The sequence below is a fragment of the Dissoconium aciculare genome, assembly GCF_010015565.1.
Source record: "Dissoconium aciculare CBS 342.82 unplaced genomic scaffold K489scaffold_7, whole genome shotgun sequence".
NCBI lineage: Eukaryota > Fungi > Ascomycota > Dothideomycetes > Mycosphaerellales > Dissoconiaceae > Dissoconium > Dissoconium aciculare.
The window spans coordinates 956,500-983,942 of NW_022984957.1; the positions used below are offsets into that span (position 1 = coordinate 956,500).

Below are 27,443 nucleotides of genomic sequence, written 5' to 3' on the forward strand. Positions count from 1 at the left end.
AAGTCTACTCTCTAAGGCTACCGACCAGTGTGGCACAGCCTTGCAACGGTTTTGCGCCCCATGCGTGCAGGCGTGTGCTGGCAGACCCGCCGCATCGTCGACGGCATGTTGGACTCATCATGTGCTGATGGACCAGTATCGAGAAATCTCCAAGCGGTACGCACTGCATTGTGGGAGTGTAGGTTACATTTTCACGTGTTCTCCTGGTGGCATTCTGGGTCGATTCGCAATGAGATCCTATACATTTTCAAATAAAAATGTGTTATTATAAGAAAGTAGGAGCGCGAGAGAGAGAGAGAGAGGAGAATTTGTGGCGTTGAAAATGCGGGCGCTCATCCCCGATGGCTAGCCTTGTCCACTAGAAGTAATAGCAGCATACCAAATTTAGATCACCGCCGAACACCTACAGTAGTGTTTGGTTGCTATGTATACATACATGTCTAGGTAATCACTCAGATCAGTTCCGCCCATTGCTGCATCGATGAGGCACCGCCTACTTGCTGGCATGGAATCGCGTTCCTATTATCATCAGTTTCGACATTTGACTACTGTACACTCCATGCATCTTTGCGGCAACACCTCTCATCCACGGTAGGTAGGCCGTGATAGTCAAGGACATGGCATTACATGAGCAACGCTGGCTAGTCTCCTCATCACATCCATCGGACCGTGCGGAGCTGTCCTTCAACTACGATGATTGATATGATAATAATTACCCAAATTTTGCGGCACAACAAAAACCGACAGCCTGAAAGAAGATTGCGACAGCATCCACCATGCTGTGCCCAAAGCAGACCACCAGGGCTATCCACAGCTGTGGACGGATCTTGGCAGCCGAGGCGTGTCTGGGAATGTACGATCGACGCGTACTCGGAGACAAGCTACATCCTGCTGTCTCGATGTGTGTTGAAGTATTCCCATAGTTGGCGATAAATGATGATCCATGGGCAACCAAGTTTCCAACTCCACCATTCGCATCTGGGCACGCTTATACATATTATCCCCGGCTCTCGGCTCATCCCGAATTTGCCAGCCCGACAATTCATGTGGAGAAGCCGTTGCGAGCCGGCCATTTCCTCATGCGCCGACACTCAAAGGGCCATCTATCATTCCATGACTGCATAACGACCAAAGGAAACCAAGCAATGCATACATACACATTTTGAAGATTGAGAAACAGTGGCGTAGTCTGAAGCTCTCATCATGTCCAAGCTATCTGAGCCACTGAAAGCTCTCATCAACGCGGCTCATGCTCGACCTAATACCGTCCCGGCACCTACACACATTGCCACAGTGTACAGTAATATCGCCAATGCATCGCGAGAGAAGAACGTCGGGCTCCCTGCATGGCTGTGTGCGTCGGTAAGATGATGATATTCTATGAGCTTTGGTCTCCATCGCCTGAGATGCTGATCATATCCCCGTCCGATCGAAGACTGCTGCGACCATGACTATGAACTCGCCCGACTCGTTGCTGGAATTATATCGTCTCGCTTCTATGCCCGAACATCAGACGGGCGATTCACGTAATCACCCTTTGTTGGTCGCAGAGCTGATGCGTGAGGCTGGGTTGAAATGTATCGGACTCAATGGTGTAGGTTTCGTTATGATCCATAGTCTACGAGGCGATGTGAAGCTGAAACTTGTTAGATTCCTCGGACTATCAATATGCTCGGAGCTTTCTACAATGGTCTACCCAATGCTGTTCAAAAAGACCTACAAAAGCGTCAACCGCGAAGGTGAGGACCCGTCCTTGAATGCACTCGTCCAGCATCTAACACTGTGGTCTCCACACAGAAAACTATCTTCATCCACAATTAAACCAACCACAACCCGCGGGAACGCCCTTTGGGACAGCATCTACCACCCCGTCACCGACAAGCTCACACGTAAACTCGCTCAGTCCCACCCGGACCTACCCATCTTCATCATCGAAGGCGCATACGGCGCACTCTTTTCCGACCCACCACACAGCAACGACAATCGAAACACCACCACCTCTTCCTCCACCACATCAGCATCAACAGAACCTTCCCCTCCAAATATCGGCCGCGTCCTCACATCCGTCCTCGCCATCGCCTGCCTTCGTGCACAAACCGGCGTCGGTCCACAGATCGTCAGCCACGTTTTTGGATTGCGCAAAGCGTTCGAGGACGGAACCGCAGCGCGAGAGGACGAGATCCTGGGCGGCAAGTGGCTGGCGAGTGATGAGGGGAGTATTTGGTTGTTGCAGCAGATTGACAGTGTGGTTCAGGCAATCGGCGGCGACAGAGGCACGACGTTCGCGCAGGGCTTTGGCGGCGATGTTGGTGGAGCTGTCAAGGCGAAGTTATAGCACCCATGTGGGATATTGTACGCATGTGGCATGTTGCGGTGTGGTGCATCATTTCTGTGACGAGCACGGAAAAGTTCCACATAGCAATGTTGTCGTTTTCGTTCACCCAGCACCGACTTTCGATGTAGACCTCTATCATCTGCAGTTGCACCGTGTTTTCGTGATTAAACTGCGATTGTCATCTCTGGAGGGTCAACTTCTCTCCATTGAAGCATTATATACCCTCTGACCGCAGCTTGTGTCTGGTGCAGTATTGTTTTGACATATCATCGAGATGAGACGTCAATCGTTATCTATCGTCACCTGGGCATGCCGTGACAATGCAAACATTTGGCTGTGGCCGACTGGAGTCTCGGCCCTGTTCAATGATGACATAGTGGGCGCCCGATCGAGACAGGGGCGACTTGTGACTGGTCCGATTCGCATCTCAGATCCCCTATGCACAAATTAAGCTCAAGCCCCAAATCTCACGCGACTTTCACATCAACTGGACCCTGAAACGACCGGACAATTATCGTATCATTTCTGACTTAATGAGCGGCTCATCTCTAGCATTCAACACCCGCAAATCACACACCCAACCTACTTCACTCCTCTCAATTAACATAAAGCGTTTTCGCATATTGCAATATTTCCAAGAAGATTAGAGACGCCCGAACGATAAAATCTGCTCACGACCATGACGACCTCAACGGCTTCGGCCGCTCCTCGAGAGGCCTTGAGTCATGAGGCGAAACGAATGCGCGACGAATATCACAGCGCCGACGTCGTAATCGTCGGTGCCGGCATCTTTGGATGCGCAATGGCATATGCTCTCGGCAATCAAGGCCGCAGTGTCATATTACTAGAAAAGTCGATGAAACAGCCGGACCGGATCGTCGGAGAGCTGCTGCAACCCGGTGGCGTGGAAGCATTGGAAAAGTTGGGTATGAGGGATTGTCTGGAGGAGATCGACGCAATCAAGGTCTTTGGATATGATGTGATTTACTATGGGGAGGAGGTCAAGATCTCATATCCACAGGTCGCGGGCGATTCGTCGATACGAGAGAAGGCAAAGGGGATAGAGAAAGGACGACCCGAGGGCCGGTCGTTTCATCACGGACGATTCATCCAGAGGTTACGGCAGAAGGTCCTGTCAAATCCAAATGTCTCTGTCGTGGAGGCGACGGCCACGGATTTGGTGCGTTGCGAATGGACAGATCAGATCCTGGGAGTGGAAGCGATTCGACAAGGAGAACCGGACGCCTATTTCGGCGGCCTGACAATCATCGCCGACGGCTACAACAGCAAATTCCGCAAAGCCTTCCGCACCGACGCGCCCATCTCGAAATCCAAATTCTGGGCCCTCGAGCTCATCGACGCCGACCTCCCCATGCCGAACCATGGCCACGTCCTCCTCTCCGACAGCGCCCCCATCCTCCTCTACCAAATCGGCACCCACGAAACCCGCGCACTGATCGACATCCCCGAGAACCTCCCTTCCGCCTCACTCGCCGCTGGCGGCGTCAAAAACCATCTCACCAACGTCGTCGTCCCGAAGCTGCCCGCTCGCGTCCGCCCCGCTTTCACCGCCGCCATCGCCCGCGATCGCCTCCGCTCTATGCCCAACAGCTTCCTCCCCGCCACGACCAACAAAACTCCCGGCCTGATCCTCCTCGGCGACGCGCTCAACATGCGCCACCCGCTCACTGGCGGCGGCATGACCGTCGCCTTCAACGACGCCGTGCTCCTATCGGAACTCTTCGACCCAGCCGTCATCCCCGCCCTCGACGACCACGCCGCCGTTCTCTCCGCTATGCGTACCTTCCATTGGCGCCGCAAGAACCTCACGGCTGTGATCAATATCCTCGCGCAAGCGCTCTATGCCCTTTTCGCGGCGGAAGACGCTCAACTCAGGGCGCTGCAACAGGGCTGCTTCGAGTACTTCAAACTTGGGGGTAACTGCATCGACGGCCCGGTCGGATTACTCGGCGGCATCATTCGACAGCCGTTTGTGCTCTTCTACCATTTCTTCGCGGTCGCGTTGCTGTCGATTTGGTTGTACATTGTTCGCGGGAAGACGGTCTTGTTGCCTGTTAGGGCGCTGGGGAGCGTGGGTGTTTTTTTCAAGGCGTGTCAGGTGCTGTTCCCATATATTTTCGCGGAGTTGAGATCGTGAGTCGCTTTATCGATGGCGGGAACGATTCGTGGGATGTATGCATTTCGGGATACGGATACCTTTTTGTTCTCTAGATTTTGAGCTCGCTTTTCTTCGGAGGGAGGCGTTTCTTTGGGTGATTGGCCTTTCACTACATCATCCCATCACTTAACTTACGTATAGATTAATCATGAAGTCACAATATGACCATAATTCACTATCATCAGACGGCCGAGTGTAAAGGAAGCTACCTCTCGAGGCCAACATTATCTACTCGATTCATATCTAGCCTTACAGGAGCGTTTTGAAGTGTAGTAAATTCGCCGACTCATTAGATTCTAAGGTAGTTCGAAGGGCGGTTCGAAGGGCGGTAGAACAGGCGGCTATCTTGTTCTAACGCCGCGTGGGTGTGGGCGAGACGTCACCAAGCGCAACCAATTTGATGAAGAATTGTCTATGGTAGGAGAAGCTGGCGGCCCTGGAGACCAAACGGGTTTGTCCGTCCAGTGTCTCCCCCCCACACACAAACCCACTCGGCGACGGCGGGCAGGCGCGGGCTCCTACACACAGGACACAAGAAGCTCCATCATCGTTCTGTGCACGCATACAATCCACGTCTTCAGCTTCACCACCACGGGATTGATCATTGCTACGATAACACGACAACATCCGAGCTCTACTCGACTGCACAGATTACCCTCCCCACAAGCAAACCACTGCTCAATTTTGACATCCACACGCCTGTTTCAAGGGGATCCTCATCTCCAATGGCAGGCCGGTTTGTGCGAGCGTCGAAATATCGTATGTCCACGTCCTCCTGCCCTCAACACGATGCGGCCGAAGAATCCCAACCTGAGACTCTCCCGTCTACAACTCGCAATATACTAACCTACGCCGCTTCCAAAAGGACATGTCTTCGGCCAGACCAGCAAACGCGAGCAATGCTACGACAACCTCCGCGTGTCGCGCAACGCCTGGGACACCAACCTGATCAAAGCAAACCCGAAATACCTCGCAGTCAACTGGGAGGCTGGCGGTGGTGGAGCTTTCGCCGTCATCCCTCTCGAGGAGCGCGGGAAATTGCCTGATCAGCTGCCGCTCTTCCGCGGCCACACGGCGGTCGTCTTGGATACAGACTGGAGCCCGTTCGATGATTCGCTGATAGCGTCGGCGTCCGATGATGGAAAGGTCTTTCTGTGGCAGGTCCCGGAGGATTTCGCGCTCCGGACAGAGGCGGAGGAGATTGAAGATGTTGCGCCGATTGGAAAGTTGAGTGGACATTCGAGGTGCGTGCTCAAAACCTTTGGTGATTTGGGAAAGGCAGCTCTAGCGCTTGCTAGACGGACAAGGATTTCACGATGAGTGCGTTGGGAGAAAGGAAGAGAAGGTCGACTGACTTTTGGAACAGAAAGGTGGGCCACGTGCTCTTCAACCCTGCAGCTGAAAACATCCTCGCATCATCCTCGGGAGACTACACCATTAAGATCTGGGACCTTGAAGACGGCAAGCCAAAGCTTACTCTCAAGGGAAATGACATCTTTACTTCGCTTGCGTGGAGCGCCAATGGTAGCACCCTGGTCACGACATCTCGGGACAAGAAACTCCGCTTCTGGGATGTTCGCCAGGAACGACCGGCATACGAAGGACCAGGCCACGGAGGCGCCAAAAACAGCAGGGTAGCTTGGCTTGGTGAGCACGATCGAGTTGTCACTACCGGCTTCTCCAAGATGAGCGAGAGACAACTTGGATTGTGGGATTTCCGGGCACCGCAAGAACCGCTCGGCGGTTTCACTCCGCTGGATTCCGGTTCCGGAGTCGTCATGCCCTTCTGGGACGATGGCTGCCAGATGCTCTACCTTGCCGGCAAAGGCGATGGCAACATCCGCTACTACGAATACGCACATGACAAATTCGAATACCTCTCCGAGTACCGTTCTGCGCAGGCGCAGCGTGGTGTTGCCTTCTTGCCGAAACGCGGCGTCAACACCCATGAGAACGAAGTGGTCCGAGCATTCAAGACTGTCGATGACTTGTACGTCGAGCCAATCTCGTTCATTGTCCCTCGTCGCGCGGAAACTTTCCAGGAGGACATCTACCCGCCAACCATCAGCACCAAGCCTGCCATGACCAGCGCCGAATGGTTCCAAGGCAAGACTGCAGTTCCCATGAAACTCTCCATGGCAGACGTCTACGACGGAAACGCGAAGCCCTCGCTCATCGCTGCGGCCGACGTCCCTTCACCTTCAACACCATCTGAACCCACTCCGTCGCCCGCCAAACCAGCTGCACGACCCACACCCGCCGAGGAACCTCGATCTGCACCTGTCCGGGAAACTCCAAGCGTGAACTCCAACAAGCAATCCATATCCGCCGCGGCCGACCGCTTCGCCGACCGATCCGAGGACGCCGAGGGGTCCACCTCAAGCAAGAAAGACGACGACGACGCAGAAGAATGGCAAACCAGCAGCGCCAACCGCTACGCTCCCACACGGCAGCCGCAGCAATCACGACAGCCCGAACCCGCGCAACAAGAACGCGAAGCACCGTCCTCTTCCCCCCTGAAAGTCACCCCCGCCGCCAGCATCAACACATCGAAGCTCGACGCCGAGTCCGCCGCCACTCCCTCAGAAGACAAAGCATCCCCCCCTACGGCCAGCGCCGCCGCAGGGGGTCTCCGCGACGTCCTCCACGACATCCGAAGTCTGCTGCAGGGCCAGGGCAAACAGATTGAGGAGTTGACGAGGGAAGTCGCGGCTTTGAAAGCCAAGGTTGGAGAGTAAAAAGTCGGGTCTCCAAGGCGCGGAAGAAGAGTGACAATCAGCGGGGGGATGTGTCGTGTGTGGACATGATGACTTTTGATGATGACGGTCTTGTGTGCCGAGGGGAAGAGGAGACCCCGGGAAAGGTAGAAAAGGGGAAAAGTTCAAAGTAACATCGATTGTCGACATGGGTCTCTGAGTCGCTGCTGCTGCTGCTGCTTTCGTTGTCGTTGTCGTCGTCGTCAAGTCCCTTCGCGTCCTACCCGCCTCCTGGAACCGATTCCCGCTCGACTTCGCCCGCTCTCCATCCTCACCAAAACATTCCAGAAACTACAGATACCTCTTCCCAGGCGCGGCCCATGGCGAACGGACTATGATATAAATGCCCGTGCAGAATAGATGATGTCTTTGTAGTTCAGTTCGACCCATTTGACGGCCATTTAGGATTCCACTTTTGTCCGTAATCGCCAAGACCAAGAAAGGTTTGGTAGGTGTGACAGATCTGGGAGCTCTAGCCACCAGACTACTACGCCCTATTTTTATGGGTATTGCTGTACTTCTCGTTATGGGGATCGCCAGCTTCGGATACTCTCTCTCTCTTTCTCTCTCTCTCCGCCTCGGTGTTTTTCTACGCCGGCTTGGGGATAGGTGGCAGGCAGGCAGGCTTCGAGAGGGAGCGAGAGATGGAGCGTAGGGAGATGAGAATAGAACGGAAAGGAAGAGGAACAAACGAAGGAAAAGGAGGAGAGACAAGCTGAATGCGGAAAGCAATTTTCAAACTTTCTAGAGGTATATTCCGTTGTCCCCTTTCTAAATCTATCGACAAATGGCGAAAAATCATAGCATGTACACGTGCGTCGTAAGAAACGACCCTTGGACCCGTAAAGATATAAGGGGGGCAAAATCAAAGACATTCAGGGGGGTGGGGGCCGTAAGTGATCATCTTCGAGGGAAGGGCAAACCAAGCCCACTCGGGAAAGGAAAAGCAAAGGCGATGGTCTACTCGAACCAACAGTACTTCTGCAAACACTTCTGACATCCCTCCGGCAAATCTCCAGCATGGCCGCCCCGGCTGGCGATCCCGCAGGCCAGGCAAAAGGGCCATTGTTCGGTGTCCTCGGCGGGGATCTTGACGCCGCCGGGGAGGTCGCCGCTGCGTTGGAGTGCGATCGCCCGGCCGTTCTCGATGGAGCCGGCGGTCTCGGCGGCCGAGTAGTCGAGTTTGAAGTCGGAGAGGCCGGTGTTGAAGGTCAGAGGGGCGTTAGGCAGGTAGACGATGAAGAGAGGCTCGATGCCGTCCGAGTTGGCGCTCGTGGTGGTGTTTTGGGCCCGGCCCGCGGCCGACGCGGAACAGCCGAAGAACGAGGCGCGACGGTTCAGCCCTTGGGCGAGGTAGGTGGGCGTGTCCGGGACGGCGGGGAAGCGGGAGGCGGCGACGCCGCCGGCGCTGAGGGCCGCCGCACGGGAGGATGTGAGGGCTTTGTTGTTGGGGAAGAAGTCGGTGGTGTCGGCGGAGGCGTCGGTCACGACGAGGACGTCGACGGGGCGGGCGGGACGGCCTCGGCTAGTTGCGGGCATGACGAAAGGGCCGATGGGGATGTTGCGGCCGCTTTGGCCGCCGTCGGTGAGGGTCAGGGTGCGCTTGTCGGAAACGAGTGCTTGGGCGGGAGAGGAGGATTTGTAGAAAGGGTTGGGGAAGAGGCCGAAGATGTCCTGGCGGGTGGGCTCGTGGGTGGTGGCGACCATGGCACTGAGGACGTTCCAGATGGCCGATGAGGTGGAGTTGGATGGGGCGATGGTCTGACAGAGGACGTTGAAGACGTTGGACGATGTCCCGACGATGTAAGAGAGGGTGTCATAGCCCTTGGTGCAGGCACATCCTTTCCAGGCGCGGTGAAATGCAGAGCCGCCGTTGGCGTCCTTGCCGACGACTTCAGGTCGGCCTGCGATCATGTCACTACCCATATAGGCGGTGTTGGCGAAGCCGGCATATCCCGGAGTCCAGCTGCCGTATTCGTATGGAGAGAATTCCCAGTCAGAAGAGGTCGCGTTTGGAGTGCACTGATTGGTCGGAGCCGCGCTGTAGTCTACGCCGCGGGCGGTGATGATTGGAAAGGGAGCTTCGAAGTTCTTGAATGCGCTCAATTCCGTGAGTCCCGATAGTCGGATCGAGCCTACATCAACGCTCTTCGGGAAGAGAGCAGTGAGGATACCGAGACCGTACGGATCGACGATAGTTGTCACGAATCCTGTAGCTTGCTTGGCTGCGAGGGCAGCGATGATATAAGCATAGCGGACGCCATCTCCCAGTAGCTTGGGGGTGAGAAGAATAAAATTGACAAAGCCAGGTTCCCAGGTCGAGGTGGCCAGGGATGAAACAGTCGGCCAATTGTTTCCGGCGAGCGAGCTCACGAGCCATGAACCGCCTGAGAAGTATGTCAGTCTAGACACCGGAGAACATTGTGGGCAATCTCGAGAGGAAGACCCACCAGACAAGCCAGCATGGTAAGTGAAAGCCTGATATAATCCTGCCGTGCTCTCGGTGCTTTCACGATCGTCAAAAGCCTTCACGAGTCCCGCGCCCATGAACATCGCGCGCATACCACCTCCACTCGTGGCAAGGCCGAGGGTGGGGAGAGCATCGGTCTTGAAGTTACCCTGTTTCCTGAGCCAAGCGGCCAGGGCGACGTCGGCTTTTTGCTTGCGTCCCGCAATGTATTTTGCTTCTCTGGGGTTCAGACCCTCGGCTGGGCGGATGATATTAGGCGCACAGTAGGCATCTTCCGGTGCGTAGGGATTTGCTGCTACGCTTGATGGAGGGGAAGGTGAATGTGATCCCGCAAGGACAGGGGTGAGAACAAACGAAGAGGAGAGTAAGAGGTTGAGCAGAACTTTTGGCGAGGTGAGCAGCATGATGTCGAATGCAGAGATGGCCTCTGTTCCGCTAAAGACAATGAGAGATAAGGAAATCAGGCGTCAATCAAGGCTATTCGAATACGCACAACTTCTGGTAGAAGACAAGGAAAAATGGGGTCTGGTATAAGAAGGTTAGAGTGAATGGGACTTGCAAGGAGATGGAATGTGGTCTGAATGGGGAGAATGATCCATGGAAGCGAGGCAGGAATGAGCCATCATATAGGATTATGTTGAAGTGCCGTCATCCGCGCATCTCATACGTTCACCGGTGCACAGCATGCTCCTGAGAATAAGCTTCAGTTTGGTCGCGCGTTGGTGGCGAGTAAAGCTCATCAGCGTCATGGTCGCGGTACGATACTATCGGGCCAGCAAGGAGCTCGCGAGGCCGTCCTTACCGGAGCAGACATGCTGCGGACCAGCATCCCCCTGGTCGAGCCACCATAAGGAAGGTGTAAGCATCGCGACGAGAAAAAAAAAGAAGCATACGCTAGAAGCTGCGGCGGATCACCAACGACGCCCACGAGATGGATGGTGGTGAGAGGAAGGACCGGTCGCAGCCACGGACGCTAGGCGGATACGCATGCGCCAGACGTTGGTCGAGGTGCGGATCGTGGATCCGATGAGGCTTTCGGAGGGTGCAGAGCCGACGAGGTTGAGCTTTGGTTTGCTCTACTTGGAGGCAGTCCATGCGTAGGACGAATGGATGCGCGCCCCGATATGGGACATCTGACATCAGACGAGATGCTGTGTACGTATCGTACGCATCAGGCGATGGTGATGGCGAGGACGACGACCATTGCCTCGTGCATGATGCTCATCTCCAATAACAATGGCCATGTGCATTGTTGTGCATGCAGGCAGGCAGGTGGTCGGAACGATAAGCTGCGGTGTGCGGTGGTCAGGTCCGACCAAAGCCCTACGACGTGGTTATTCATAGGCAATAGGGCAGGAGCACAGAGCACACTAGCAACTCGCTCGCAGATTGCGGCTCAGCCAATTCAGCACTAACCCTTCTCAGGACTAAACCCATCCAAATCTCACATGGATGATGTGAGCGCCATCGACCCAGACCGTTTCAACCTTTTCCCACCCGCACGAGGAACAAAAGCAAAAATACAACCGCCCGATGCAGTACAGCGTGCTCGTAGTTCGTTGCCTGTACGTACTGTACTGTACTTGGGTCGCTTTCTACAGTAGCTCTCCATCGCAGCGAGCTTCTCCCGTGGTCCCCAGTCCACCGGTCAGGCTCCATTTGAGATGTATCGCTGCACGATAAGGCGTTGATTTGATGGTGGGGAGCAGAGCGCATAGGTGCAGCAATCACGTGGATCTTTGAGACGAGCGAGACCCCGGCGTATACGTGACGAATCGGGAGGACCGAGTGGCTGCAGTGCTGTATCTTCGTCGTCGCAGGGCTCATCCGACACACATCAATCACCGCTCCTGTGTCTGCGCCGCGTGGCTTCCTTGATCTTGATTGATTGGAGCCCGCGGCACAGCGCTCTCGCTCTGTATCGTGGCTTCGATACGATACGTAGATAATCATGATGATTAGAACGGCCATTTTAAGCCACACCGCTTCCTCTGGGCATCTAGAAGAGAAGTATTGCCTCGACGAGGTTTCGAGTCACTGTGTATCTCCATCGCCGATGCAGCAAACAATGCTCTCGTGATTTCATCCGTGGCCGTCGGAAGGGTCTTCGCGCGGCAAAACGTTTCCTTTACTCCGAACCGTGATCCACATGGGTAACGGTCAAGCCCAGGCCTTGTCGAATATGGCGCGGGATGTAGATTTGATTGTGCGCACTGTGGGTGCAGCGGCGATCTCCAGTTATTATGGTGCTTGTATAGACCAGAGATACATGTCTGCGAGGACAGGCCATCGTACAAAAGGTTTTGACGTGTCACCAATCTTGACGTTCTCAATCATTTCACGCTGCTTGCCGAGACCGCTACGGAGCCGCATGATCTGGCTCGTGAAAGTTCCACGTGCAGTGAGTGTTGGAATGCGTGCTAAACGGACATAGCCGGCTGACCGACCGATCATAAGGCACCAATTTAGTCCTTCCAGGGGATTTATTGAGCGTGATTATGTCTTTTAATAGGAAGAGAGTTTCCTCACTGGGACCAAGCTAACCTAACCGGGGATGGCGGAGTGATCGTTGGTCGTCTCGTTCGGCCTTCCTTCCTCTCTCCTTCTTCACAGACAATCGTCTTACCATCATCAAAGGTCAGGCCTCCGTGGTTCGATGATGGTGTTGTTGGTGGCTTACGATCCTCCAACGGAAGTCATCTCTTTCCTTCGCACGAATAAAGAAACCGGACAGGGCTTGTTCCTCAGCCGCTCGATTCGGGAAAAGATCCCCGGCGAGTCACTACGGTACTACTGTACTACTGACTGTACTGTACAGTCGGTATCATTAGGGCTGTCCTCGTCTCGTGGGCGTTGCGCGTGTCTATCCGTCAGACGGCTTTCTGCATCTTCGAGCTGTAGATGCTGTGATGGGGAAAAGGATGGACAGAGAAGAGAAGTGAAGAGGAGGGTTGTTCTCCACGTGATATGCCCCTTGATCATGCGAGACAAGTCGGTCCAGGAAAACGGAGATGGACATATCACCATACCTAGGTAGGCATATTATAGATAGGTGTACATACATACATCCTTGAACCCTAGAACCCAACCCGTGGAGTGGAGTGGAGTGGAGTGAACCCGTGGACTTCATCATCGTTAGGGTTACCCTTTTTGTCCAAGACGCGCCAATATCTTGGAGGAGTCTCGGAGAGAGAGAGAGAGACAGAGCATCGTCATGGTGAAATTCCCCCGCAGTCTTCGCTTGGAGTGAGAGAACATCACGCTGCCCTCCAGGTGGATATACCTCACAAGGATCTTCGGCTTAGGCAGTGCCCGATGTCTGGGTGTATTTGTTCCATGCGGTTCCAAGGTTGTCAATCAATGATATCGTCGTCGTCGTCGTGAGTCTCGAGGGGAGGATCGACCTCGACCACCGCAGCGCAGCCCTGCCCAGAGAGATCCCAGTCGTCCGTCGTACGTCACATCTCCCATTGTGCACGTCCAACACCGCCCGCCATTCGCCGCATGTCTCTCCCGAACCCATCCCTCCACCGTCATGGCGGACTCGTCGCAACTCTTTGATTTCGAGAAAGAACTCACTTGCTCGGTAGGTCTCCGTGGCGGAATGAATGTGGCATGGCGCTTGAACCATCTGGGCGAGCACGACGAAACTTGGGAGCATCCTGGCACACCGCCGAGAAGAATTTGGCTTGGAGACTGACACAACTCCACCTCAGATCTGCACCGAAATCCTTTACCAGCCACTCACTCTCCTCGATTGCCTTCACACATATTGCGGCGCATGTCTGAAAGAGTGGTTTGCATTTCAAGCGGCTTCGGCGAACAGCCGTTCCTCCTCCCGCCGCGCTGCCAACACACGCAACCCGTACACATGCCCCTCATGTCGCGAAACAGTCCGCGGCACCAAAGCCGACTGGCGCCTCACAGCTCACCTTGAAGGCTTCCTCAAAGCGCATCCCGACAAAGATCGTTCGGAAGAGGACAAGGCTGCGGCTCGCGAGGGGTACGCACCCGGGGAAGATGTACTACCGGCGCTCACTGCACCACGGGCAGCGCCGAGACGCGATGCAGCAAGAGATGGCGACCTGGATGATAGCGAGGATGAGCGGCTCCTGGCAGAGGTGCGGGAGCTGAGCATGGCCAACGTCGATCCAGCTGCAGCAGCACGCCTGCAAGCTCGAAGAGAGAGGAATTCGCGGGAACGGAGTCATGATCGGCGGAACAGATCACAGGCCCAGCAGCGTCAACCCGATCGTCGCTCTCCGCGGGCGACATCACCAACGACGCGGCAGGTAGAGCATCAACCTTCTCTGCGGAGTCTACTCGGCGGAGAAGATATCCAGGAGGAGATCCTGGCATCGATCTATTCAGAAGGTCTTCTAGATGGCATAGATCTGGAAAACTTGACATCTGCTCAGGAGGAGGAATTGACCGAACGCATCGCGGAGGCGTATCGTCGCAGGCAGCGACAGCGGGAACGGGAACGTTCTCGACAGCGTGGAATAAATCGGAATAGAAGCGCAGATGGGAATCAATCTAGCGCCGAGCAGTCTTCGCAGCGACCACGACGTTCTGGAAGTCAGACCAGGAGCTCTCGACGCCCGGACACTGAAACGGGCGAAGATTCAGAATCGGCATCCTACCGACAGCAGCAAAGGAGCCATCAACCGCGACTTCGTCCACCCGTTGTCCGCCCGCAGCAGGCAGATCCACGCAGGCCCAGCGCAAGGCCCACCCGTTCCAGTACATCCCCGGTCCCTCGAGATGATCAACAGCGTTCTGGTGATACAGCTTCGATAGTTCCCATGCAGCAGCGAAGACGTGCAAACTCATCCTCAACCTCCTCTGCAGCTGCTCCCGGGTCTCGGTCAGGCATCAGTGACATTCGAACCACTGGGAATGCTGCGCGTACAAACCGTGCAGCGACCGCGACCGGAATTCCAACAGCATCAAGAGAAGAAAGAGCTCCCACCAATTTGCTATATCCCACTGCAGATACCTCGAGCTCGTCATCGTCACCTCGTGCACGTAGTCACGACCCGCCCCTGGCCAGAGATGCTGCAAGCAATTCGCAAGTCGCTCGTACTACGCCGTTCATGCGATCGGAGTCGCTCGACACAGCGAACATGGCATCGATGCGAGCTTCAACTGTCACTTCTACTGGGTCTGCTTCTCAGATTGCGGCACCAACACCCGAGCTATCTGGGCCCGATAATCGGAACCTTGGAAGTAATGCCGGTGGGATAGCCACTGCCACACCTGAGCCATCACCCCTCAGGGCAGTTTTTTCCCGTTCAGATCTGGCTCCTGAGCCAGTTGAGGTGGAGTCGCTAGATATCAACACGGTTTCGAGTCCACAACCAGCGGATGTGGTAATAGCAGATATATCTAGGTCCATCATTACCGCAGCGATACTTCCCAAGAGAGTCTGCGCTCGCTGTCACATGTCGCAGATTGAGACACAGGTCCATTATCACTGCGATATTTGTAGCGCGGACGGCAAAGCCAGATCGACTTCTGACAGCAATGGTTCTCAATCCGAAAACTCTCCAGCTTCATCATACGACCTATGCCAGACATGCTATCGCTCAGGGAAAGGTTGTGAATACTGGTTTGGCTTCGGCTTCGTGGCGCTTGAGCGTTGGCAGAGGATGTCCAGCGGAACTCAACCAGGGACACCTGGCTCCCATGGCAGTTCTGCGCCACAGCCACATGTACTCATCGCCAGACGTTGGGTCGCTGCTCCTTCGCCCAGGTTACAGCTTCAGGGAATGTCACGCGGCAGTCAAGAGCGTGATGTTGGATCTATGGCGAATCAACGAGCATCACCACCCTATCCTCACATTGCCAACACTCCTCCACAATCCCCATCGTTACCTACGTCAACCCCGCAGTCAAAGCAGCTCCCTTTTGCCTTGATCGACGGCGCTTTTTGTGAATCTTGCCAAACACGGGCCGACAATTGCTATTGGTACTGCGAGCTCTGTCTCAGTGGCGCATGGGGCTTCTGCAATGCCTGTGTTTTGCAAGGCCGGTGCTGCACACATCCGTTGCTTCCTTTGACTCGCATCGCCCCGCCTGCTCTGTCCAGCTCCGCGGCGCCATCATCACCCTCTTCATCAGCATTTGCAAGCACAACGACCAGCAACACGACACCGTATCCCACATCCATGCCCCCGAGAGATCCTGTCCGCAACTTGAACCCTCTGAATATCCCTCACCTCCCGCCAAGCTCCTACATCACCGCTCCACCCCATATCGACTGCGACATATGTCGTCTACCCATCCCTGCCGCCGCGCCCCGCTTCCACTGCTACATCTGTAGCAGTGGAGACTACGACGTCTGCGCTCCGTGCTACCGCGCCGTAACCGGAGGTCACTCCGACATGAACCCCAACTCCAAATCCTCCTCAGGATCTTCTGCAGCTTGGGATCCCCTCGACGGTGAATACGGCTGGCGCCGATGTCCCAATACCCAGATCTCGCCGCAGCAGCAGTCATCGATGTCTCCCACCACACGGAGCCGCGTCCGCGGTCCCGCAAACAGCAACAGCAACAGCGCCGGCAGTATCACGGGCCACCGCCTCGCCGTCATTGCCAACGACCTCGCCGGCCGCCGCGTCGTCGTCCGCGAAAAAGTCGGCGGCTGGCGCATGAAAGACGACCAGCAGCGGTCCTCCGGCCCCACCGCCAAAGACCCCACAACATCCAACCCACCGCAGCAGCAGCCCCCCGCCCCGCCCTCCCTCGGCGCCCGCCATCTCGCCACCTGGTCCTATTTTCCCGCCGACCCGGCCCTCACCCCCGATGAACTGGCCTTCCCGCGCAACGCGGAGATCACCGAGGTGCAGGACCTCAACGCCGACTGGAGCGTGGGCGTGTACGCCGGCCGCGTGGGCGTGTTCCCGAAGAACCACACGGCGAGGATGTGATCCGATCCGATTCGATGGATTCCCAAGAGAAGATGGAACGATTCGATGTGGTGCGTAGGAGAGGCAGCGGCAAAAGGGAGACGGGAAAGATCCCTCTCCCTCTTCTCGTCGTTGGTAGCCGTCGGGTTCCTCGAATCCTCTCGAGCGATGGTGGATTATGATTCTACTTTATGTATGTGATATGCGTTCACCGGATACCGAAATTCACGATTTAGCGATTAAAGCCAATACGGAGAGGAGAAGACGTTGCAAAAACGGCGAGAAAAGCAAGAGAATCGACCTCTCGGCGTTGGTGGAGAACATGTCCCAGCAGAACATCTTCCGCAGGTGGCTACATACACAGCGCGTTCCAGCATCATCCTGGGTGATCATTTCCCCCCCACGTGCGGCAGATGCCAATCCTCCTCAGCGAGCAACTTCGAAATGGAAAGCCCAGATGCCCCAGCAAGACTGCGTATCGCGGTCGATTCGGTGGCGGTGCGTGGGTGGGTTTTGCCCGGATGCGTATTTGTGGACAGCATCTGAGGCGCCGACGAATCGCCGGCGAGTTGCCGCCGGGTCGCGAGCACATCTCCAGGACGAGATACCCGTGGGCTCCTCGTGGGCCGTCCGCAGGCTATTCGTGGGTTGTTCAAGGGCACTCTCGAGTTCGCCACCGATCCGAAGGTAGCCCGGTAGCGGTTCGGTGGCAGCTCGCCGGCGGGTTTCTTTGCCTGTGGGGACTCGCCGTCGCGATCGGTCGCGGAAGTCGTGGCGGGCGAAACAGACGGCAAAGCCGAGCGAAATGTGCAAGACATCTCGGTGGATGGAATCCGCTTTACGGAGGGACACTGGGATTTCGCGCCACGGGTGTGTTGTACTTTGCTTAATCGGCGATTGCCAACGATGGTTTACCTGAGTCTCACTTTGGGGGCAGGAAGCCTAGGGGATTATCTTATGTCCTCGAAGCAATAATAATCGTCGTGGCGTTGTCAAGTGCGTATACGGCTTTCGCGATGGAAGCTCGGCTCCGGGATGCGTTGAAACTATATAATCTGAATAATTGTCAACCTCGTTGAGCGCTGGCAGTGCTGATGATATCAAGCAGCCAAGGCCTCTGAATGGTCTCATGGATCCTCATCGTCGTCGTGTTCAGTCGTCATCCGAGTCGTCATCTCCGTCTTCAACATCGTCGTCCAGAGCTTCGATGGCCTCTTTGATGAACGGCGCGGCCTGAAAATGAACAGTTAGCTTCAATCCAAGTCTCCGGGGTCGAAATGCGCAAAAGCTGAAACCCACCTTGACATCAAGATTCAGCGCCGTCGTCAAAGCGCGCAGGGCACCGCTGCGATTTCCCATACCCTTGTAGCATTTACCCAGCAAGAACCACACGTTCGCCTCATCTGACGCCTGACTTTTCAACACTTCCAGATCGCGCAAGGCCATGTCGTATTGCTTCAAATGCATCAGCACGCGCGCCTTTTTGAATCGCGCGAGAGAGCTATGTGGCGTCAATTCCAAGGCCTTGCTGTAGTGCGCGAGCGCGGCGTGGCGGTTCTGAAGACGTTCGAGCACGACACCCACACACACCAGTAATGTACTGTTGGTCGGGTTGAGCGTCATCGCGATTCGGTAGTGCCGTTCGGCGTCCTCGAGCTTTTGCATGCGCTCGTACGATTTCCCAAGGCCGTACCAGCCAGCGTAACCCAGGCGATCCACGGCGACAGATTTGCGGAAAGCGCCAATCGCGGAATCGTAGGCTTCATTGGCGATGTACTCGTGACCCATGAGCGTCCATGCATACGCCAGGTTGTCGTCCAATTGCGTGGCGCGTCGGAATGCTGAGATAGCTTGGTCGTGTTCGCGGGAGAGGGAGAAGGCATTGCCTATAGCCACCCAGGTCTGAGGTGCATCGAAAGCCTGGTCGCGCAGCACTTGACACAAGAAGGACAACGCAGACTCCTTTTTGAGATGCCAAAGAACGGTAGAGTATACTTCCATATCCTCGACTCGCGACGGCTGAGCTTTGAGGAGGCGCACGAAGTACTCCTCTGAATTCTTGAAGTCACCGGATTCGTAATATGTCTTGGCCAGTTGAGAGAGAACCCAAGGGCTGTCCTTTTGAGAGTTTGGTAGCGCCTTGAATGCTCTTGCTGCCGAGAATGATTCGAATCGAGACGCAGCGTGATAGCCGATTGCGAGTGCCTTGAAATCGTTCAGCAAAGTGTTGGTCGCCTCCTCTTCGACACTTATGCTGTTACTCGCTACCACGACAGGTCGTCTGCCAGCTGCAGAAGTGACCCCAGAAGCTGTACTGCTTTTCTCGCTTGCTCGACTTGGTGCACGCTTCTCCTTTTCGCGTTCTTCCAAAGGCATCATTTTACGATTTCCGCTCACCACGCGACCTACGATTCCACGTGGTCTGACTTCAGTGACTTGCTTCTGTGATCGCTCATAACGATCGGATCGACCCGCTGTAGATGCTGTTGATTCTGCTATCGACCTGGGCAATCTCGCGGAGGGAGCTTGAGAGCCGACAATTCTATTGCTTCTTCGCGGCTGTGCCAGAGCGTCAAGGCCAGCTTGAGCTGTGCTATGCCCAGATAATGTTCGTTTCTGCGCACCGGCGCCAAGCCTAAATCGCGCAGCTGTGTCGTGCATGCCCTCTGATGAAGTCTGAGTGTGGCCTGTACGAAGTGTAGGCTGTCGTTGCCGTTCGACGTTATCAAACTGCAATCCACCTCGAGCTTTCCGTGGCGGAGCGGCTGGTGGTTCCCCGAAGACATCATCGTTCTCAGTCACGGTGCCTCCCATCGACACGTCGTCCATTGTGGTCATTGCAGTAATCGGTGTGTCCCAGTCCGACGGCGATGGCGCGGAATCAACAGACAATATAGATTGCGGCTTGATGGTCGGCGCAAATATATCGCCTTCGTCATAGACATGATTCGCCTTCGAAGTCGCTGGAAACAGGGTTGACCTTCCAGGGTTGCTCGGGCCATAGTTGTACTGGGGCGCAAGAGGTTGCCGTGACATCTGCACAACAGAAGTATCATCCACATTGACGGGCGCAGCATTGGTAGAGCCGGCCGATGTTCGAAACATTTGGTCAACCTTCAAATCTGCGCGCAACCCACATAATCCTTCGAAAGCTTCCCAGACGAACGGGTTCAATTTATGCACCTCCACAAAACAATCCGCCGCCTTTTTGGAGTCCCCTTGAGCGCGCCAGAGCTTTGCGAGCAGCGTCAGCACCGCCGGCGCGTCCGGTAGATACCGCCTCGAGGTTTCCGAATATTGATTCCAATCACTTCTGCCTGCCCAGTGAGCTCTTGACTTCTCCAAAGCCGATATGCCTTCTGTATTTCGCCCTAGCTCTTGACATGCTTGCGCAAAGATATATGCGCAGCCTAAGTGTCGACCAGAGAGGGCATGCTTTTGTGAATAATCGTACGCCATTCGGTAGCGGCGCATCCGGAAGTACGTCAGCGCAAGGAGATGGGCGGCATCCTCGCTCCGCGGGAGCAGGGCATGTAAGCGCCCAGCGAGGAAGTTTGCATTCTCCAGAAGATCATTGTCAAGGTGGTAATAAATGAGCTGGCGGAGCTGCGCGGCCACTGCTATCGACATGATGGTGAAGACCTATTGAGAGGTAATGACTGAAGCCTTTCCCAGGCAGTGAGAAAGGTAGGCGAGACGCAAAGGAAATATTGAGGCCGCGGACGGTGTACATTCGAAGCATGCAGATCGTAAAGTCGTGCTGAACAGGCCGTAAACATGGATGTATGCAATTATGTGTTATGAATGATGACGTTTCGTGCACGACGCGGTGTGCTTTCTTCCAGGTGATTCAGATATGACACATGATGCAAGAGCTAACTCGGACGCGATCTCTCGTCAACACCGGGCGTGTTTTTGGCGTGTCGAGGGTAAGATCGAGTGTCGTGGAGTCGCGAATGGTAAACATTTCGCGGTTGCCGCCTCTTTGTTGTTCTGTTTGTGGACGTCGTTCGCCGCACGGACCAGCTCTGTCGACACAGCGGGATGCGCTCACCCACGAATCTTTTCCCGCCGCGACAATAGACAACGTGGAACATCGTCATTGTTGGTACCGTATACAAATCTAGTCCCACAATTGCCATAATTATCGCAATACTCCAGGGCTATCACTATTCAAGTGATTGTCGACAATTGTCCCACCAACAGATATTGCTTGATTACACACTTCATTTCTGTGCTCGCGTCTCTCACAATGGCGCAAGTAAGTGATCGAGGCTACGCCTCTACGCGCCGGTTCATTGTACACTAACAAACCATGATTCACTTAGAAATCACAAAAAGCGCAAGCGGCTCGCAATGCAGCCAAATTAAACCAGACGCACTTGATATCACTGGGAGTCAACCTGTTCTACATAGCCCTCCGATTCGCGTTTTTCAAGCGAAAGCTGCTTCCGTATATCCTGCTATCCTTGCCGTCGTACTTCATTGAGTTCTGGTTCGAGCGTGTCGGACGACCCGCCTACGTGGACGGCGCCAACGGCAAGGACCTTCGCAAAGCCGGCGAGGACCTCGAGGCCAAAGGGCTGACGGAGTGGATGTGGGATGTGGTCTACTGGACGTGGGGATGTACCGCGGTCGTCACGTTGTTTGGTGACTGGGCTTGGTGGTTGTATGCGGCGGTCCCGCTGTACAGTGCCTACCTCGCATTCACCACCTTCTCTGGTGTCAGGAAGGGAATGGGCGGGATGATGGGCGGTGGTGACGAGAAGCCTCAGCAGCAAGGCCAGAGCAAGCGACAGAGCAAGTTGGAGAAGAGGGGGCAGAAGGTGCAATACCGATAGGTAGCTCCTCCTGCAAGTCATTCCTGTCCCGGGCTATCCAAATTGCGCAAATTTTCGAGCGCACTGATCTCGTACACCAATATTGAAAGCATTTTCGTGACCACAATTGTTGTCGAGGGACGCAGCCGAGTCGGTCCAACAGCAGCTCACTGACTATGCCTATTCGAATGAGATCCCAGGAGAGCCGACGAAAGCAGCCCGATTTGAGATGATCGGATAATAGATACATTGAGACGGGTTCTCACCTTCTCGATCTGCAAAAACATCGCCGTAATCAATTCTTCTGCATGAAGTACTCCGCAGAGGAGCTGCGGAAAAAATGCGAGCTCCATCGTGCCGTGTAACCACATCGACCGCGAGATTCTCCGCATCGCGCAACTGTTGCGACGGCAGCAGGTGAGCTTGAAGAGATGTTTACATGGCATCATGCCAACGATACGAAGATATCAATCCATTGTCAGAAAACGAGGCAGAATACACGCAATGGAACTTCTCTCTCTCAGCGCACGCCACATGCAGCTTGATGATTTCCTGGGAAATGAAAAGTGGAGGAATAGCAAGATTAATATTTCAATTGCAAGAGCGCGTGAGGGACAACGAGGACGTGGTGTCTGCAGGAATGACAATCGCCGAACACGTAAGACATAAGCACTTGACATTCTACTTGGCACCCTTGGTGACATCCGTCTGTATTGACGGGACACCTGCGTCGTATAGACGAACGCCACAGGCAACCACCACCACCACTACCACCACCACATGAAGCTCGTCATGTCGGCAATATATGCCTGTCGTGCATTCCTTCAGGAACACTCGTGGCCCAAAGTATACGACAGCGATCATGCATTACCGCTGTAGTTCACGAGATCAAGAAAGCAAGCTCGTTTCGATGACCGAACGATTCCCACCACCGAGAGGGTCATTCGCAGGGATTGTGGCACGGGAGAGATTATGGACGGCAGCCAGGTGGGATCGAGAGCTCGCCTCGAGGGCGCCACGTCCAAGAACGATTGTCATTCTCCAACGCCGTGTGCATTCCTTTTTCTTTCGCATGGAGGTGTGCCATCTCCACAACACCAACCTCAACTCGGGCGAAGGGTGTATCATTCAATTGCATCTGGCACGAAGAACGGTTCCCGGTGGCTTGTGGGCGTCAATAAACGTGGTGATGGGACGGGAAGAGGTGGTTCGAAGATGGCAATCGGCGGCAAGGAAGGGGTGTGGTGCCTGGGGAAGTGCGTCAATATATATCGCTCAATGGAACGCGAATGCAAGCCACGCCGTCGTTGGTGTCATCGCTGGATAAGTGTGCATGTTCTGTGTCCATCCTCGAAGCACCAATGTGTAAGCCGAGCAGCGACGAGAGTAGGCACATCTTGTGGAAGACAAAGTACCGCCATGAGTCTTGTTCGAGGAAGCAGTGCTGTCAGCGTGTTCCGATGGAAGAAGTTCGTATACTTGAAGTTGTTGACAACAGTTAATCAACAGAGATCGTCGTGAAGATGTCTTGTCAGAGTCAATTGCCAAGGGAAAAGGCAGCTGTTTTCTACAATCCTGAACGCAGTGGGGATGTTGCTGTGCCACATGGATGCAGATTTGCAACCTCTAGCTGGATGGCAATCACCTCGGGGATGTATTTGATGCGCATGGCAGAGGACTCTCGGAGGTGTCATGTCGGACGCCACGCATATTCATGCTTCCAGGAGCAAGCATCATCCTTGTTGCTTGGATACGCTGACCAACATCAGGGGCTGATCGAATCGTCGGCCCGGTCGACATGCTACCTATGTCTAGTTAGATGTGCCAACGAATGGCTGCCGATCTGGAATGTCTGTTCAATTCGCGTTGATCGAGTCGGTCAACGCACGCTTTAGACTTGATTCAGAATGGAAGTGAAGGGCGGTGGACGTGGCTAAAAGCTAGAAGCTGTCAACGTTAGCGGAGTTGTCAAGCTCCAAAAGGCTCATCGCTGAGGCTGGCTGCGACACCAGTCAGATCACACCAACAGGGCCTTGTCGTAATTGCCATCTTCAAATCGGACCATTCGGCGTCACTGACGTCCACAACACGGCAAGTCACACGCACTACCCAGCTAGGTCGATACCGAGGCATGGGTGACAGGTAATGCGTAATAGGTAATAGGTAATAGGTGAGTCCAGATGTCGAACAGTTGTTGTTGTTGTTGTCGTTGCTGTTGACATGTTGGGAACGGTCATGCATATACGCACGAATGTCACCACACACACTTGTGGGCACCACAATTTCGTTGCAGAATGTGACACGGCTTGAAAGTTGGAGGTTGGGAAGGATGGCACTTGTTGGCGCGTGTGGACACGCGTGCCATTTCTCTTGGTGCAGTGTGTTCCGACCAATACCGCAGTACTGCTGATCCCGAAGACGATCATGTTGGGGGTGAATCCTGTCATCACGCAACAACGATGCAAACGATGCAGGTTAGACCCTTTTAGTTTCGGGCCCATAAAGCTTTTTGCCTGTGCAACCATCGTGATGACATCCTTGGATGTTCCGCGAGCACCTTCCGAAGGGACGAGCTCGGCGTCACGTATAAGCCGTTTCGCACGCAGAGGAGGGGAGCGAGCCTGGTGCAGGCATTATCACCTCCTCAACGACAGCACGCAGGGTCATGCGTCTTCAGAGCTCTCATTTCTGTTCAGGAAATGAAATCCATCGGACACGGGCAGGACCTCCGCAAGAGGGAATGCAAGCCTACCGTGCCTACGCAAAGCCAACTCGTCTGTGGTGGCTTGTGGCTTCAACGATATGCCGTTTCGAAGAGTCTCGCCCTTTGCTGACTCGGGCGCCACGATCTTTTGGCTGCGGACACCTTGTCGAAAATCATGGGTTAGATGCAAGCACGGCTTGCACGCATATGTACTGTACGGTCTTTCAACGATTCTAAAGTATGTGATGGTGTTGATCATGCTGGGGTATACAATGCAGTTTCCATATAGACTTTGTTGAGTCGTGCAGGCTCGTGCAAGCCCCTTCTGCTATTGTCAGGGCGGACTGTACGTTCCGGGCACGGATGGGTCTCCTTTCTGGATAGCGAACTCTTCCCAGGGCTGACCATGATTCATGACGTTGTGACGGTGGGATCATTCAAGTACAGCAGGATGATTGAAAAACCTGACACGACACCCACTCGCAGAAGAATTGGCTGGAGACGGCCCACAATATGCCGAGATCATGCAGAGAACGATGCCGGTATCTAGACTCTGCATGGTGCTCTCAATGTTTGTCATGAGGTAATAAACGTTCAGAGATACCTCGGTCGATTGAGCCCGGTAGGGCACATCGCACGGAGCAGTTCGAGAACGGCCCCAATCATTGCAGGTAATAATAATGATGTTTTGAACGGCAAGTCGAGGCGAAGCGAAATGGGATGCCTTCGACTAGTCTTGAGGCTTCCGCGGTTGAGACAGTGCGATACTGAAATTATTCTTGTCGTCGACAAAACGGCGGAATGGGAGCGAGTCTTTTCTCGGGAGCCGGGTCAGACAGACAGACACCGTCATGTGCCGATCAGAATCCAGTGACACCCACCTGCATTGAGGGCGAAACTTTATGTCTGCAGTGCACACATCCGACAGTGGAAGACATATCGTACAGCGACTGAGTGCCCAAGTGGTTACGGTGATTTGACGAGCAAGAGCTGATGCACGAACGATGCACACATGGTCAACTCCACACAGACGGGGAGACGGGAGCGGGCAACCTATTTTCCTTTTTCTACAAGCTGCAGACGCACGTAGTTCGATAGCGCCGACGAAATTTGACTTTGCGCCAAGGATCCCAGTTGAAAACGCAATAGGCGAGCCGGCGGAAGGTGTGGTGGGTGGGTACAGCACACACGAAGCTTTCTCTCAGCAGCAACATTGGGTGATGATGGAGGATGGAAGATGTGTGTGTGAGAGAAAGACGTGCCTCGGAGAGGGGGTGTGGTCAAGATCATGCTCATTGGTTTGTGCCTGTGAACGAAGGTCGATCATTCCCGTGCGCCAATCGGCAGCGGCGCTCATGGACACCACCCACCGCCGGAGAAGGACATTGTCGACATGTCCCGGGATCTGCCCGTCGCACATGGCTTCGTGTAGTTTGTTTGCACGACTGCAAGTGAGACGACGGTGTCGAAGACAATGTTGGTGACGACGGGACTGACAAAACCTCATCTTTTAATCTATCCTTCCTTCGTTGGTGCACCTTCCCAAAGTGGAGAAGACAGATCTGAAGTGAAAGCCTGCTACAGGCGACGGACTGTCGAAAGCGCAACGGACGACAGATGTTGGTTCGCGTTCATCTGGATCCCTTTGGCAAAGAGGAGCGGCCAAGCGAAGATCTAACCTCGCCCTTCCCGATGCGCTCTCCACGTACAGCCTTGCGGTGACGTGGGGACGTGCCGAACAGCATCACCACGGCGCTACTGGAGCAACCGAGGTTCGTGCTGTTTCGCGGGCGAGCGAGCAGTCGGTGACATTCTGTAACGTGCCAGGCTAGAGGGGTGCGGAACGAATTTAGAGTTCCACCTTGCCATTGACAGTCAGCCTCTAACCCCGTCACGATGGAGCGGATAATAGCGCGTCCCAGGGTGGCCGCAGAGTTCGACGCCAATGCGTCGTGATGCCTGGTCTAGCTCATCATCGGTGCATTCAATTCCCATTGATCATCGGCCGGACATGCCGAAACAAGGCGCCGTCAGTGCCAAAAACACGAGCAGCGCGGACCCTCTCGACGGAAGATCCCTGGCCGACAGGCAATCCTTCAATGGTAACTTTACACCTCGCTGCTTTCATAGTCCAGATTCTTGCCTTGGCTCCAAAGCATGCTTGCCAGAAATGACAAGCTGAGCGCGATAAGAATTGCTCGAAGCCTGTTTGGAGGATGAGCCAGGGATGCCTCGTTGCGCGTGAATTGAGTCCAACACGATCTAGACAGCCCACATGGACCACACGGCGCAATCCGTGCAAGCGGCGAGCACAGAGCGAAGGCGTCGTCGGCGTGCTGCAAGGGCGACTCACGACGATGAGAAGAGTTAGCCGTTGCCCGATGATGACCGTTGCGCGATAGGCGTACTCGGAGATTTTCTTTTCTTAATCATCCCAGATTCTCAGCGTTTCTCTCGTCATGCAAGGCTTTTTCCCCCTCATTATCGTCAACGTTCTTCGATGCCCTCACGCATGGCTTGTGCGCTGCCGAGATCCGACAGTCGCTGAGCGATGTACGTATGTAGATTGTTTTCCACGATGCCCCAGTAGGTACGGTACTCGTTATTGTATATCTGCAGTAACACTGATGAAAGGTGCGGCCCGCCATCGCTCATCCGCCACTCACGATCGATCCGCGAGCCTGGAAGCAATATCCACATTCGTCCTCGTGTCCAACCGCCGCCGTTGAATGATCTCCACTGTCAACATCCGACTCGGTCCGCGGTGATTCGTGTGAAACACTTGGAGATCCACGCCGATCCCTGTCACGTTCTCCTTGGCATGCTCTACTCGCGGCCGAGTGAACAGTGTTAATCCTCCAGGGCTATCTCGATGGCATCTGTGCTGAAGGAGAAATCCGCTTCTTATCGACACGAGCCAAGCCTCGGACATTTTTCTGGTCTCTCTCGAGCCGACAGCAGGCCAATGCAGATGCGAAGCCTAAAAAAACCTGGAGTAGGCTTCCAAATCATGTCCGAAATTCGTAGAATCTCGTTGGGCAGACACGGTGACTATCACATGGCAATAGTCATGATGATGCATGCATGTTTCATGAGGCGCGGCCGGGGCAGATTTCAAACCCAATACGAGACAATGCAAAGATATTCATGCCACCGTCGCCGCAAAACGTCCAGGGTTCTTGTCAGTCGAGCGAGAGATAAGCCGCCGGCCCGCGGGCATTGGCCGATCGTCGTTATAGTCTGCAGCCCATGTTATGTAATTGCGCTC

At 54.7% G+C, this 27,443-nt stretch overlaps 9 protein-coding genes across 9 annotated transcripts; 6 read left to right on the forward strand and 3 right to left on the reverse strand.

Moving 5' to 3' along the window:
- The first annotated feature begins 1,068 nt into the window (after nucleotides 1–1,068).
- On the forward strand, nucleotides 1,069–2,431 carry K489DRAFT_236954 (uncharacterized protein). Its single transcript, XM_033599854.1, has 4 exons — nucleotides 1,069–1,362; nucleotides 1,436–1,594; nucleotides 1,651–1,739; nucleotides 1,798–2,431. Exons 1-4 carry the CDS (start codon nucleotides 1,204–1,206, stop codon nucleotides 2,333–2,335), a joined length of 945 nt encoding a protein of 314 aa, XP_033459286.1. The 5' UTR covers nucleotides 1,069–1,203; the 3' UTR covers nucleotides 2,336–2,431.
- A 463-nt stretch (nucleotides 2,432–2,894) lies between these two features.
- Nucleotides 2,895–4,690, forward strand: K489DRAFT_380998 (squalene monooxygenase Erg1). Its single transcript, XM_033605007.1, has one exon. It carries the CDS (start codon nucleotides 3,015–3,017, stop codon nucleotides 4,491–4,493), a length of 1,479 nt encoding a protein of 492 aa, XP_033459287.1. The 5' UTR covers nucleotides 2,895–3,014; the 3' UTR covers nucleotides 4,494–4,690.
- A 549-nt stretch (nucleotides 4,691–5,239) lies between these two features.
- On the forward strand, nucleotides 5,240–7,252 carry K489DRAFT_389163 (DUF1900-domain-containing protein; the record flags this gene model as incomplete). Its single annotated transcript, XM_033606479.1, has 3 exons — nucleotides 5,240–5,273; nucleotides 5,380–5,758; nucleotides 5,881–7,252. The coding sequence occupies 3 exons, from the start codon at nucleotides 5,240–5,242 to the stop codon at nucleotides 7,250–7,252; spliced, it is 1,785 nt and encodes a 594-aa protein (XP_033459288.1).
- A 978-nt stretch (nucleotides 7,253–8,230) lies between these two features.
- K489DRAFT_320490 (FabD/lysophospholipase-like protein) lies at nucleotides 8,231–10,144 on the reverse strand (the record flags this gene model as incomplete). Its single annotated transcript, XM_033601458.1, has 3 exons — nucleotides 8,231–8,540; nucleotides 8,577–9,657; nucleotides 9,721–10,144. The coding sequence occupies 3 exons, from the start codon at nucleotides 10,142–10,144 to the stop codon at nucleotides 8,231–8,233; spliced, it is 1,815 nt and encodes a 604-aa protein (XP_033459289.1).
- Nucleotides 10,145–11,082: 938 nt separating this feature from the next.
- Nucleotides 11,083–12,093, reverse strand: K489DRAFT_381001 (uncharacterized protein). The gene has a single exon (XM_033605008.1). The coding sequence runs from the start codon at nucleotides 11,709–11,711 to the stop codon at nucleotides 11,223–11,225; it is 489 nt and encodes a 162-aa protein (XP_033459290.1). The 5' UTR covers nucleotides 11,712–12,093; the 3' UTR covers nucleotides 11,083–11,222.
- A 1,182-nt stretch (nucleotides 12,094–13,275) lies between these two features.
- On the forward strand, nucleotides 13,276–16,672 carry K489DRAFT_371109 (uncharacterized protein; the record flags this gene model as incomplete). The annotated part of the gene is made up of 2 exons (XM_033603211.1): nucleotides 13,276–13,326; nucleotides 13,457–16,672. The coding sequence occupies 2 exons, from the start codon at nucleotides 13,276–13,278 to the stop codon at nucleotides 16,670–16,672; spliced, it is 3,267 nt and encodes a 1,088-aa protein (XP_033459291.1).
- A 196-nt stretch (nucleotides 16,673–16,868) lies between these two features.
- K489DRAFT_237108 (uncharacterized protein) lies at nucleotides 16,869–17,715 on the forward strand. The gene is made up of 2 exons (XM_033599855.1): nucleotides 16,869–17,521; nucleotides 17,589–17,715. The coding sequence occupies exons 1-2, from the start codon at nucleotides 17,065–17,067 to the stop codon at nucleotides 17,624–17,626; spliced, it is 495 nt and encodes a 164-aa protein (XP_033459292.1). The 5' UTR covers nucleotides 16,869–17,064; the 3' UTR covers nucleotides 17,627–17,715.
- Nucleotides 17,716–17,803: 88 nt separating this feature from the next.
- K489DRAFT_389165 (TPR-like protein) lies at nucleotides 17,804–21,824 on the reverse strand (the record flags this gene model as incomplete). The annotated part of the gene is made up of 3 exons (XM_033606480.1): nucleotides 17,804–17,884; nucleotides 17,951–20,257; nucleotides 21,789–21,824. 3 exons carry the CDS (start codon nucleotides 21,822–21,824, stop codon nucleotides 17,804–17,806), a joined length of 2,424 nt encoding a protein of 807 aa, XP_033459293.1.
- Nucleotides 21,825–22,349: 525 nt separating this feature from the next.
- Nucleotides 22,350–23,284, forward strand: K489DRAFT_237114 (uncharacterized protein). Its single transcript, XM_033599856.1, has one exon. The coding sequence runs from the start codon at nucleotides 22,444–22,446 to the stop codon at nucleotides 22,990–22,992; it is 549 nt and encodes a 182-aa protein (XP_033459294.1). The 5' UTR covers nucleotides 22,350–22,443; the 3' UTR covers nucleotides 22,993–23,284.
- Nucleotides 23,285–27,443: the final 4,159 nt, after the last annotated feature.

Coding starts and splice junctions, on each gene's coding strand:
- K489DRAFT_236954 (XM_033599854.1), top strand. CDS start 1,204: ATGTCCAAGCTATCTGAGCCACTGAAAGCTCTCATCAACGCGGCTCAT. Junction 1,595..1,650: donor AATGTATCGGACTCAATGGT/GTAGGTTTCGTT, acceptor GAAACTTGTTAG/ATTCCTCGGACTATCAATAT. Junction 1,740..1,797: donor CAAAAGCGTCAACCGCGAAG/GTGAGGACCCGT, acceptor GTCTCCACACAG/AAAACTATCTTCATCCACAA.
- K489DRAFT_380998 (XM_033605007.1), top strand. CDS start 3,015: ATGACGACCTCAACGGCTTCGGCCGCTCCTCGAGAGGCCTTGAGTCAT.
- K489DRAFT_381001 (XM_033605008.1), bottom strand. CDS start 11,711: ATGGCCGTTCTAATCATCATGATTATCTACGTATCGTATCGAAGCCAC.
- K489DRAFT_237108 (XM_033599855.1), top strand. CDS start 17,065: ATGCCAATCCTCCTCAGCGAGCAACTTCGAAATGGAAAGCCCAGATGC. Junction 17,522..17,588: donor ACTGGGATTTCGCGCCACGG/GTGTGTTGTACT, acceptor CTTTGGGGGCAG/GAAGCCTAGGGGATTATCTT.
- K489DRAFT_237114 (XM_033599856.1), top strand. CDS start 22,444: ATGGACGGCAGCCAGGTGGGATCGAGAGCTCGCCTCGAGGGCGCCACG.